Source organism: Solea solea, chromosome 18 (genome assembly GCF_958295425.1).
Source record: "Solea solea chromosome 18, fSolSol10.1, whole genome shotgun sequence".
NCBI classification, from domain to species: Eukaryota; Metazoa; Chordata; class Actinopteri; order Pleuronectiformes; family Soleidae; genus Solea; species Solea solea.
Window position 1 is genome coordinate 22903627 of NC_081151.1, and position 12370 is coordinate 22915996.

The window sequence follows — 12370 nt, forward strand, 5'->3', positions numbered from 1 at the left end:
CTGCAGTGACACAAAGTGACCACACGAGGCAGCAGTAGACAGCTTAAATCGCTGATTTTCTCTATGGACTTTGGTGCAAGAGAGTGAGTTTTTTTAAAAACAACAGAAAACGACAGGTTTTGTAGCCAAATGGCGAGACATGCGTGCCTGTGTTTACAGCGCTGTGTTACATGGACATAACATGCTGATATAACATGCTGATAATGTGTCAGAAAGTCAAACTAAATCCTTTATGATCCCTCGAGGTAAAAGCAATAAGAGCGAAGGTGGAGCAGAGACGTAGACCAGGAATAATGAAAGAAATCAACCACTTTTATTCCTCCCAGGTGAACAGTAAGTGTCCCTGGGTTAGACTATAACAACTCACCCCCTGTGTGTGTGTGTGTGTGTGTGTGTGTGTGTGTGTGTTGCAGGTGTAACTACGGCTGGCAGGGACCGTTCTGTGACGAGTGTCTCCCATACCCCGGCTGTGTCCACGGCACCTGCACTGAGCCGTGGCAGTGTTCCTGTGAGAAGAACTGGGGAGGTCTGCTCTGTGACAAAGGTCTGACACCACCTCATCTATCCATCCATCCATCCATCTACCATCCATCCATCCATCCATCCATGTCTACCCTTCTCCTACTTATGCACCTGCCTACATCTATTCTCTGGCCTTTTAAAATGGGGTTTTATGTTTAGTTTCCACTTCCTGAATGTGTTTTTCCTTAGTTTTTATGATGGTTTCAGATATTTTATACAAATATTCTTCGTCTCAAACATTCAAATCAAGCTGGCTCCTGTTAATGAGTGAAATGAAGACGTGATGCTTCCATGCAGAGTTTGAAACATGATTTGGAAACACTCTGTGTCTCAAAATAAAGCACATTTTTATGAATAGAATCTTCAAAATAAAAGTCAACCACCAAAACATGGAGAGTCACTGGCCCAGTGTGGTCCACATCCGTCTCAGGAGGACAATGTGATTGGGAAACGTAGGAATTACATTTGCTGTAAATATCATTTCTCTTTGTGTTCGACCGCAGTCAGACGTTTTTTTATAGTTGTTGTTGTTGTTAAAACTGCACAATCATGAGCAGGAAAAAGCTGTTTTTCAATGATCTGTTGACTCTGTGTGTTAAAGCTGGAGTGTGTAACTTTTTTAACACACAGGAAGTAACATTAAGTCAGTAAAATAGCTGTCATTTCTGTATATACTGTAGTAACCTAAAGTGAGAGAAGCTCAAAATAAACCCGGTCATTCAGCAGTTTGACACAATCAATGCTTCATGTCTCCGCCCACCTCTGCTCTGCTGCTGTATACACACAAACGCTCCCTCAGTCAGGAAATAAATCATGTAAAATCATTTCTGAGAACAAACAGAGGCACAACAACAACAACAAGAGTTAGCAGAAGTTACGTAGCGCAGCTTTAAATGAAAGTGTGTGTGTGTGTGTGTGTGTGTGTGTGTGTTGTTGTTGTAGATCTGAACTACTGTGGAACAAACCGTCCGTGTAAGAACGGAGGCACCTGCATGAACACGGAGCCGGACGAATACAACTGCGCGTGTCCAGACGGATACTCGGGCAAGAACTGTGAGATCGGTGAGTCTGCGGATGAAAGGGTTAAAATGTGACGACGTGTGACGACGTGTGACGACGTGTGACGAAGCTAACGCCTGATTCTTTGTTTTCCCGCTGCAGCCGAACACGCCTGCGTCTCTAACCCGTGTGCAAACGGAGGGACGTGTCACGAAGTCCCGTCAGGCTTCGAGTGTCACTGTCCCGCGGGCTGGTCTGGACCCACCTGCGCTAAAGGTCTGTCGTTGCTAACGCTAAGCAGCTAACATTAGCTTGTTACCTTAGCGTTTCTTTGGTGGGTTAATGTTTCAGAATTCAGCGTCAAACGTGACGTAAAGCGACGTTTATTTTGCTTCTACTGGAGTTAGCGCGCTAACCTGCTAGCTCTAGCTTAGCCCACCCATCTCACCACAAGTGAAAGGTCATAATAATAAGTACAGTAGGACCGTGGTTTGATGTCCAGAGAAAACGTGCTGTAACAAACTGTGTATTGATGGTTTTTTTGCGTGGTTTTTAACTCCGGTCACGTTTTGTGTTTCAGACACGGACGAATGCGCCTCTGGTCCGTGTGCTCAGGGCGGGACCTGCATCGACATGGAGAACAGCTTCAAGTGTCTCTGTCCTCCACAGTGGACGGGAAAGACCTGCCAGATCGGTACGTCTATAAAACTAATCAATCACTTAAAAAAATGAACTGAACAGTAACGTCGTGAGTGGGTGTTTGTTGTTTTTTTTCCTAATTAAATTCTAGCAGGACATTTAAAAATAACATTTTTCACACCAACCCACACAAAAATTCACTTTTATTCACGTCTGAAATCTGTTTCGTGGGTATTTTGGATCCTTTTCAGGGAATTTTACATCAAATGTTGGGAAATACTTTGTTTATTTAGTATTTAGTACTGAAAGATTTCTCCAAATCAAACTTAAGACCTTTTTAAAGGAAGAAATTCAAGGCCATTTGCGCCACTATCAGCAAACCACTCTGTTTTGTGTAAAGAACAGACCCAGAGGTGTCAAATGTACGGCCCGTGGGCTCGAAACAGCCCTCCAGAGCGTCCAATCCGGCCCTTTGGCTAAATGTTTTAGCCTTTGCCTCCAGATTCAAGACATTTCAGGGTGTTCACACTGAAAACATTTGGATTATTAAGCTGTTATTTTACAGATCCCGCCCACTTGACTTATAACTGGGCTGTATGAGTTTGACACCCCTGAGCTAACCAGTTAGCATCGAATTAGGTCTCAGGCTGCGTTCACACCAGACTGTTTACATTAGTCAACTCTGTAAAACATGGTATTTTGGATCATTTCCACTGCAGTCTTGAACACATGTTTTATTCTGAAAGGGTAGTTTCAACTTTATTTGTATGAAAAGTCGCGTGTGCTACGTTGCCTCCATCTTATTTATTATTTTCACACATTTCAAAGTCGTGATTTTGCCTCAAACGTAAACATCGTTGCATGTTTTGCGGCTGATGAAGTCGTCGTGTTTGTGCCTCGTCTCTTCAAACTCACCGCAGAGTTACACACAGTGTTTGTTTACCGTGCCGCACTAATTCCAAGTGTGTGTGTGTGTGTGTGTGTGTTGTGTGTGTGTGTGTGTGTACGCATGCACAACGTTAATATTCGCCGCGGGTTTCGTCTGTAACTGGAGTCAGGTGACTTGAGTAAGACTAAAAATAACTTCCCGCTCGGCAACTGCTGCTGGCCTTGGGACCGCATTTACTCGGCCGGGGGAAGGGGGCCGGGTTTATCTTCGGCTCCAGACTGGGCGTGACTGACGGACGGGGGTGTTGTGGGGGGGAGGGGGGGGGAGTTTGTACGCTACAGTAGCAGAGCGGAGTCCTCACCCTCCGCCGCTTTAGCCAGGAAACATTTTATAACCTGTAAACATGTGCAGTGACGGCTGGACTTAATACCTGAGAGCGAGCGCCAGCAAGGAGGGCGGGGTTTTTGGGAAAGGGTTTGGGGGGGCGGGGGTGTTTAATTTCATCAGGCCAACAGGTGCCGCTTACCTCCTGGGAGCAGTATTAATGCACTGTGTCGGTTTATAGTGAGGGAGGCGGCGAGGCGGGTGTGGCCAGCGCTGCCTCTGAAACTGACCACTTGGAATGCCGCAGGTTTGGCCTCTGGGGAATGCAATCGAGAGACGTTAACCCCCGGGGGAGGAGGGGGGAGGGACGGGGGATAAAGCACCGCGGCGATGGAGAGCCGTGGAAGAAATCAAACCCTCTCAAACGTGAACTCCGACCTGTAAATGTTTGAAAAAGAGCCCGCGGTCATTAAAGTGGCCGACGCTGAGATGGAGCCTGGTACCGTAACTGAAGCCGCTCACATTCACAGACGTTACTGTAGGTCTGCACGTCAGAGACGCCAGAAAATAAAGTTCTAATCCAAAACACGTCCAGATTAACACAAAATATCACCAAAGAGCAGGTTTTCATTTGTAGAAATGAGGCAAATGGAAGGAATTAAAGTTAATTTTCCTATTTCTTTACCATCCAAATGCTTTTGTTTTGAAGGTCAAATATTTCTCTGCTGCTGCTGCTGAAGCTCCTTCATAAGAACTTTGTGTTTTATTATCACAGTGTGAAAGAAAAGAATTACAAATGAGAAACTGTAAAACCCTCTAAAGTTGCAGCAGTTACAGTACAAGTTAAATTAAATTAGTACAATGACTCCCAAAGACTGGGTCGGGGACCCACGGATGGGTCACGGAAGATGTATTTGTGGTCCCCAAACAAATGTGCAGAATTTTACCAAATGTTTAGGTGAAAGAAAGTCCAACTTTCTGAGAAAAAGACATGAAAAGAATCATATTTATGATATTTCACATCATTTCAGAGTGAAATGTAAACATATCGATGATGCAGAGTTTTTCCTCTATTAATAAATCAATCGTTGAACCCTAACCCACGTGCGGGCCACGTGTTGGACCTCTGCTGTCGAACAAACAGCTGGAACTCTGACAAACAGAAACAGGCAAATAACAGCCTCTGCGTCGTCATGGCGATCATAAATCACAACAGCGGCTAAACACGGGCTTTGACTCCTGACACGACTTCAGTCTTTGTGCCAAACATCAAATATGACGTGGAGTTATTGTCCAACATGTCTGTGTTTAAAGTCTTCGAGCTGTTTCTGCAGCAGGTGGATGAAGAATGAAGTTTGGTGACGGGGCTTCTGAGCGCTCTCACTCATCCTCTCCCTCCCTCTCTCCCTCTCTCCCTCTCTCCCTCCCTCTCTCTCTCATGTCTTGATTTTTGCAGACGTGTCTGAGTGTGTGGGGATCAAGCCTTGCATCAATGCTTACTCTTGCAAAAACTTGATTGGTGGATATCACTGTGCCTGCTTTCGTGGATGGGTGGGCAAGAACTGTGACATCAGTTAGTATCAAACCGTTAGACTTCGAGCCCGAGCTCCGCCTCCTCCACTGACTTCTGCAGCTCAGTGCTTTAGTTTCCCGCTCTTTTTTCTGTGAAGCAACAGAACGGAAGGTTCCGTCGTCGGGTTTGAAGGCGGGTCCAGAGGAACGTTCTAGAGCAACGACGCTTTTCCATTATTAAACAGTTCAAGCGTCGTTTTTTTCTGTGAAAGTTATCTTTGAAAAAAGGGCCAGAAGAAGTCACTCATTGAACCTTTTTGTGACAATTCTGCAGCCATAAAAAAATAAAAAGAAATAAATCATGAACGTGGTGATTGGGCTCACCACCGGACGACATTTTAGACGTTTCCTTTGCTGAATGTTGGAGACGAACGCTCGTTTTCAGGATTTTCAACTCTTTTTTTATCGGCATCGTTTGCTTTGATTCTCGCGTCGGACGTCGCGCTCGTGACTCTTCAGTGACGACACTCTCTGAGTCTCGTGTTAGTACCGACTCGGCTCGCATGGAACCTCGTCAGAGCAGGAACTGCTGTCACTGATGCATCAAAAGCATCAAAAACGCCACAAGCTTTTGAAAATACTCTGAGCTGCTGCTGTCAGTGGAAGAAAAGCTCTCTTCCTCTCCTCTCTCAGACTTCTTCGATGACTTCCTGAACCTGCCGCACCTTCTTTAACTCTTCAAAGCTCCAGGATTAAAACCTTTCTGTGCTGTCGGGTCGTTCTCTTCTTTCTTCCCTTGCACGTCCTCCGCTCTGAATCTGCTGCTCCTCCTCTTCCTTCCTGTTCTCGGCATGACGTCGTCATCGTCGTCCACTTTCCCTCGGACTGTGATTTAACCCGTGTGATTGTTTCTCTCTCAGATGTGAACAGCTGCCACGGACAGTGTCAGAACGGAGGAACCTGCAAGGTGAGGAGACGCTGAGGTCATATGATGTCATGTGTAACGTCATATTCTCCAGGGTTTGATTGTTTTTAAACTCTGATATTGATGTGATTATTTAGACACGAGTGGGGATGAGTCGATGTGATACTCGGTCAGATTCTGGTGAAATTGACTGGATTGGATTTCAAAAAAGCAAAAATACAATTTTGTATTTTTAAACTTAAAATAAGACACAAAATGGTAAAAATGAGACATGAGTGACAAGTTGTAAACAGTGGGATGAATGAATGAATGTCAGAAAAAGGAAATTGTGACAAGAAAACTGCAGTATCGCACTGATATGGTAGATATCCGTATCGTAGTTGGGCAGGAAAGTTAAGGTATGGAGCCATAGCGAGAACTTTTACTTTGAAACGTCTGACACTTTTCCACTTCCTGTCAGGACGTGCCCAGAGGCTACCAGTGTGTGTGCCAGCCGGGGTTCGTGGGCCGACACTGCGAGCTTCAGAGGAACCGCTGCTCCGGCGGCCCTTGTCGAAACGGGGGCCGCTGCTACGCCCTGCTGGAAGGCTTCATGTGTGAATGTCCTCCGGGCTTCGCTGGCACCACCTGTGAGGTGAGGACGAGATCCAGCCAGAGAGGCGTGACGCTCCACTCTGTGTGTGTGTGTGTCACAACTTTCCGTTTATTTCCTGAAGGTGCAGAACGACCCGTGCAGCCCTAACCCGTGTCACAACAAGGCCCAGTGCCACGGCCTGACGGGCGACTTCTACTGCGGCTGCCCGGACGACTATGAGGGCAAAACCTGCTCAGAGCTCAAAGATCACTGCAAGACCAATCAGTGTGAAGGTGAACGCTCACACTCAAGTCTTTTATTTGACATTTTTCCCTCCAACGCGAGTTACGTGACCCGAAAGTTGCGAGTTAAGTAAAGTTAGAAAGAAGTTGCGCGATCTTGTCGTGATCTTTGAGGTCAAAGTTCATTATGTCTGCTGATTGAACTTTTGTTAACCACTTTCAGCCGCGTATCTTCCGCCTTCCTCAGAACTGTCACCTCATATTAGGTGGTGACGTACCGTCTACGTTTATATGATTCACAATATGTCTCGACGTTTGAATCTGCCATTTTCTTCCTAACTTGACTTAACTCGCAAACCAAAACTGGACAAAATAGGAAACGCTTGTGATCAGTTTTTTCATTTTCTTCTGTATCAACACATTTGGAAGATTCTGCTAATGATCTCCTTCTTTCCTTTTCCCAAAAATGTACTTAAAGTGATTGACAGTTGCACGGTCGCCGTGGCAACCAACGACACCCAAACGCGGGTGCGGCACATCTCGTCCAACGTGTGCGGTCCCCACGGCCGCTGCATCAGTCTGCCTGCGGGGAACTTCAGCTGCTCCTGTGAGCCTGGATTCACTGGCATCTACTGCCACGAGAGTGAGTCATTATTAGCTTCTCACTCACACTCACACAGACTATATTTATCATCAGTTACCAACCCTGGGAACCACATCGTTCTTACGGTAATACAGACTCACGAGTCATTCCTGTCTTAATTTAGTTTACAGTGGACTGGGAACGAACACAGAGACGAGAACATGAGCATGACGACAGTAGCTGGAGGCTATTTCTGCAAAAAATCAACCGTGACATTTCACATCAGATTTAAAAATATTTTTCCAAGACGTTATTATGTCTGAAAAGTCAAGATTGTACAAAAACGCAGTTTCATAGCAGCTTAATTATCGCTTTCCTTTGATTCTCTACATTAAAAAGTCAAAGTATCGTCTGTAAATATCCGTCCTGACGTCTGTCCACAGACATCAACGACTGCGCGTCGTCCCCGTGTAAGAGCGGCGGCACCTGCATCGACGGGATCAACACCTTCCAGTGCTTCTGTCCGGACGGCTGGGAGGGCCATCTGTGTGACGCCGGTAAGTGTACCCATGTTTTTTGGGGTGGGGGCGGAGCCTGTGTATGTATGTATTTGCTGCAGAAGAGTCACCAACCCTCAAAACTTCAAAAAGATTTTAAAAAATCAGAGCGTGTTTGGAGAAAAGTGTGTGAATGTGAATGGAGTGTGCACTTTTGCAGATGACACTGTCATTTATATGGGAGTCGTCCAAAATTTTTTAAAAGATAAAAAAAAGTATAATTTTTGGCTTGAAATCAAATACTTACAGTTGCTGTCAGTGATGCGACCTACTGTCTGTTGTTATGATTAACATGTTCAGACAAATTCTGGGTCCAAAATACTGTATTTTCTTGTCTAATTTAGGCTTTCTGAACTTTCAAAGACGTAGTTTTATGTTCATTTAACACAGGGTTAATATCTAAAACAATACAAACATATATACTGACTCAGTTCTGACTTATTGTGCTTCCAGATGTGAACGAGTGCAACAGGAATCCGTGTCAGAACGGTGGCCAGTGCGTCGACCTGCTCAACGACTTCTACTGCGACTGTGTGGACAACTGGAAAGGAAAGACCTGCCACTCACGTACGTATTTGTGTATTTGTCGTCCCAACGTGTCCTAAACGCGTCCTCGGGTCCGATCACAGAATATGGAGGTGGTTTTCTAACTCTTAAAATCTTGTTTGCTGTCACAGCAGCGTGAGTAGAGTTTGAAATGAGACACGTCTGTACAGTCAGATTTGTTCTGTTCTGTCAAGCAAAACACTGTTTGTATTTTATTAAAGGAGCGAGGGAAGCCAGAGCCAGGTGTAATCATTTTAATGGCAGGTGCTTCAAGCTGTCCGTGTATCATGGGATTAGCGGGGAACAGGTGTTAGAACCAGGTCTGAACGAGGCCTGAGACCAAAGATTAAACGTACGCTTGAGAGAAATTCAGCCGCCGGCTTTTGTTCCTTCACTGTTATTAATGATGGAAACATGTAGAAACATCGGCCTCGGTCGGTCTTCTGCGACGCTTTCACAATTTCACTCTTTAATTGACTCAAAATCCGCTCGGTGCAGAAGTTTGATCTTCTGCCCTGGATTTTCACATTAAAAGCCCTGAACGCTGCGACGCTGGTGCACGTGTGCGACTGTTTTTGAGGTCAGTGCTCAGTAGCTGCGGGGCTCTATAGCGCCCCCAAAAGGAGGGTCATGGTGACACAAGCGTCCCTGGACAAGTCTCTTCAGGAATTTTGGGGGGGATTTTGGATGTTACGAGTCCAGGAAACCGCGTTTCACGTAGACTTTGAGAGAACAGTGGTGTCTTTATACGAGCGCCGTGCGTCTTTATTTTGTCGACAAGTGTCAAACAAAAGACGAACAAGAGGCGGCGAAAGCAGAGGGTTTAAGAATGAAATGACTCACAACATGGCGTTGTTTAGTTTGGCATCGCACAGCAAACACATCAGAGGAGGAGATCTGTGATGTCTTCAAGTGGCTTCTTTGTCTCGGTTGTCTTGAACATGTCGGGTCTTTTTCGTGCCGTGAGGCTGAAGTCATCGCTGCTTTAACACCAGCACTCACTCATAATCAAACCTTTCTTTCTTTCTTTCTTTCTTTCTTTCTTTCTTTCTTTCTTGTTTCTTGTCTTGATTGTGCTGCGTGGGTGCAGGCGAGAGCCAGTGCGACTCCACGACCTGCAGCAACGGCGGGACGTGTTACGACCACGGAGACTCCTTCCTGTGCAGCTGTCCCTCGGGCTGGGGGGGCAGCACCTGCAACACAGGTCCCACTTTAATTACACTGTAAAAAAGAAAGAAATGAACCCTGTCCCGACCTGTCGTGACGGCGCAGATGAATGAAAATAACAGTATTTTCTCGTTGTGTCTCCGCAGCCAAGAACAGCTCGTGTGACTCGGGTCCGTGTCAGAACGGCGGCACGTGCGTCGGCGGCGGCGGCGACGCCTTCACGTGCATCTGCAGGGACGGATGGGAGGGAGCCTCGTGTGCACGGGGTACGAATCTGTCTTATTATGGTCTCACACGTGTTTATTTTACACTCTAAACAGCTTTCAGGGTGCTTACATTTCAAAATAAGAGCGCAGCCGCTGCCTTAAAACTAACTTAAAGTAGCAATTTCTAGTTAAATGTCGTAATTGAATGTTTTTAATTAAATGTCATTGAATCAACATAAAAAAATATAAATAAAACTGCAAATACAGATAAATTCCCTCATCATAATCTCTCTCTCTCTCTCTCTCTCTTGCAGATGTCGATGACTGTAATCCACATCCCTGGTGAGATTAAGATTAGATTTCTCTTCATATTTCTCCTCCAAACTTTCTAGAAAAGTCTAGAAACTTACTCAAACTTAAGCCTCAGCTGTTTTAAGTTAAACCCGACTTTTACGTGAACTCTGATTTTTTTGTGTGGACCAGAAACATCAGGTGTTTCATCACTAACTTTGTCCACAAACAAAGTTCCACGGAGCAAAGAAAGCAGGAAATATTCACATTTAAGAAGCTGAAAAATCACAAAACGCATCAAAATAGTTGATGAATCGTCGCAGCTGTGGAATCAAACCGTAGTAAAAGTACAAAAAGAAGGAGGTTTTTTGTTGTGAGAGCTTCTGTGGATCAGAGAGGAGACTCTGGACAAAAGCCTCCTCACCCTCCTCACCCTCCTCACCCTCCTCTACAATGACTGACAGGTGGATTAGTGGTGGTTTTGGTCTGAGGAGGAGGATTGTGAAGAGACGCTCCTCTCACGATTCACCAGCCTCGACCTGGGGGAAGCAGTGTGTGTGTGTGTGTGTGTGTGTGGTGGGGGGGCGGGGCTCAGTATGTGGTCAGGGTGGATTTACATATGAAGTGTGGACATTGATCCGGGATCAGCTCCAGGCTGATGTCGCTCCGCAGGAGACAAAGTTGGACACAGGGTTTGTGTCTCTGCAGAGACGCAGATGCAACTAATGACCTTTTCCATCATCACTTAAACTGCCCTTAACTTAACTTAACTGGTTCACAATGCATTGTTCAAAAATCAAGAAGACGATTAATTGAACACTAAATTGATCTCCAACTATTTTAATAATTAAATAATCAGCTTTATAATCATTTAAGGATTTTTCAGCTTCTGTAATGTGAATATTATTGGTATAGATCATTAAAACTGAGTCTGTGTTTGTGGACAAAAACAAGCGTTTTCTGACACTTTATGAACCAAACAACTAATCAATTATAAAAATAACAATTATTTGTGGAAACCTTTGCTTATAAAGAGATAATATTCCACTAATACTGTGTCTTTTCCATAGTAATATCCAGATATTGAGCATTTCTTTTAAAGATAGGATCATTTTTGTTTAAGAAATAAACGTAAAGTTTATTTATTTCTATTTTTATAATTCTTTTGTTCATTATTTTATGTTTCCTGTTCCATGTTGCATGTTTGTTTTCCCAAAAGAAATCAGAGAATCAGGAAGTTATTTAGCAGAGTTAAAAAAAAAAGTTACTTTTAAAGTTGAATAATCACATCATGACAAAAAAAATCAAAAGAAAGAAATAAATGACTATATTTTGAATTCCTAGCAGAGAAATTCAAACTAAAATGTATTTTTTTTTGTCATCAAACTAAGTTTTCTGTAAAAGGAAAATGTAGACTGTTTATTTTCAAAATAAAGGACTCTAAATCAGGGGCAAAGTTTTAAATTTGAACTGAGAAATAATCATTAAATCTTTCTAAATGAGTAAATCTGTTAAAGTTCATGTGTTTTAAAAAGTCTTTTCTGAGACTCTGAGCTCTCTCCGTTTTCTCCGCAGCTACAACGGCGGCGTGTGCGTCGACGGCGTGAACTGGTTCCGTTGTGAATGCGCCCCAGGATTCGCCGGACCGGACTGCCGCATCAGTGAGTGTGTCCTGGGAACCAGGGTGGGGGGTCAGCTGTGTCCGAGAGGCGTGGAGGTGGTGTGGGGTCAGAGGTGAAAGGTCGCGGCAGAGGGAGGCGTGAGGCGATTGTTCCGAGGCGACAGATTAGGAAGCCTTTTAGGAACCCGGACTTAACCTTTGACCTCTGCGATGAGCCGAGGTCAGAGCTGAGGCCCGTCTGACGGCTCGGTGCGCTCTCCCGCGGCGTCTGACAGAAAAGACTTTTCACCACCATAGTGTTAAAAATGTAAAGAAGAGAGCGCCGTGAATTCCATCACAGAAAAACCTAAACATTCAACTGCTACTAACTCTACTATCTACTAAATATTTGACTTTATCTCGCTGTGAGACAAACTTCTTTACCAAAAAACTGGAGTTTGTAAACCACTCACTCTCCCAGACCAAACTTCAGAGAGAAAATGAGTGATTTAAGCTCCTGGGGGATACAGTAGTTACTGGTCTACTGCTGCCTCGTGTGGTCACTTTGTGTCACTGAAGTAAACTCAAACTAAGTTTTTCAAACACAGAAGACGTAATATAACTCATCTGAACGTACTGACGGAGGCAGCAGTGGTTAACAACTCCTGTGTGCTGTGTTGTAACAATCACTGATTGTCTCTATGGGGTTTGGTGTGGGAGAGTGAGTGGTTTCCAAACAGAAAACTGTGTCTGACAGTGAGATAAAGCAGTGAACCTGTTTTTAAAATATCATA

General features: G+C 44.6%; 1 protein-coding gene across 2 annotated transcripts in view; it reads left to right on the forward strand.

Moving 5' to 3' along the window:
• Positions 1–12370, forward strand: part of LOC131444681 (protein jagged-2-like) — a 51034-nt gene that overhangs the window by 28804 nt on the left and 9860 nt on the right. The window contains exons 6-20 of one of the 2 annotated variants that reach the window (XM_058615253.1): positions 414–544; positions 1465–1584; positions 1684–1797; positions 2102–2215; positions 4830–4946; positions 5806–5852; positions 6271–6444; positions 6527–6677; positions 7105–7269; positions 7653–7766; positions 8220–8333; positions 9403–9516; positions 9626–9745; positions 10000–10027; positions 11552–11637. In XM_058615253.1, coding sequence (XP_058471236.1) covers positions 414–544; positions 1465–1584; positions 1684–1797; positions 2102–2215; positions 4830–4946; positions 5806–5852; positions 6271–6444; positions 6527–6677; positions 7105–7269; positions 7653–7766; positions 8220–8333; positions 9403–9516; positions 9626–9745; positions 10000–10027; positions 11552–11637 — 1709 coding nt within the window. The remainder of the gene's footprint in view (positions 1–413; positions 545–1464; positions 1585–1683; positions 1798–2101; positions 2216–4829; positions 4947–5805; positions 5853–6270; positions 6445–6526; positions 6678–7104; positions 7270–7652; positions 7767–8219; positions 8334–9402; positions 9517–9625; positions 9746–9999; positions 10028–11551; positions 11638–12370) is intronic. The other variant, XM_058615254.1, reaches the window with a different exon arrangement.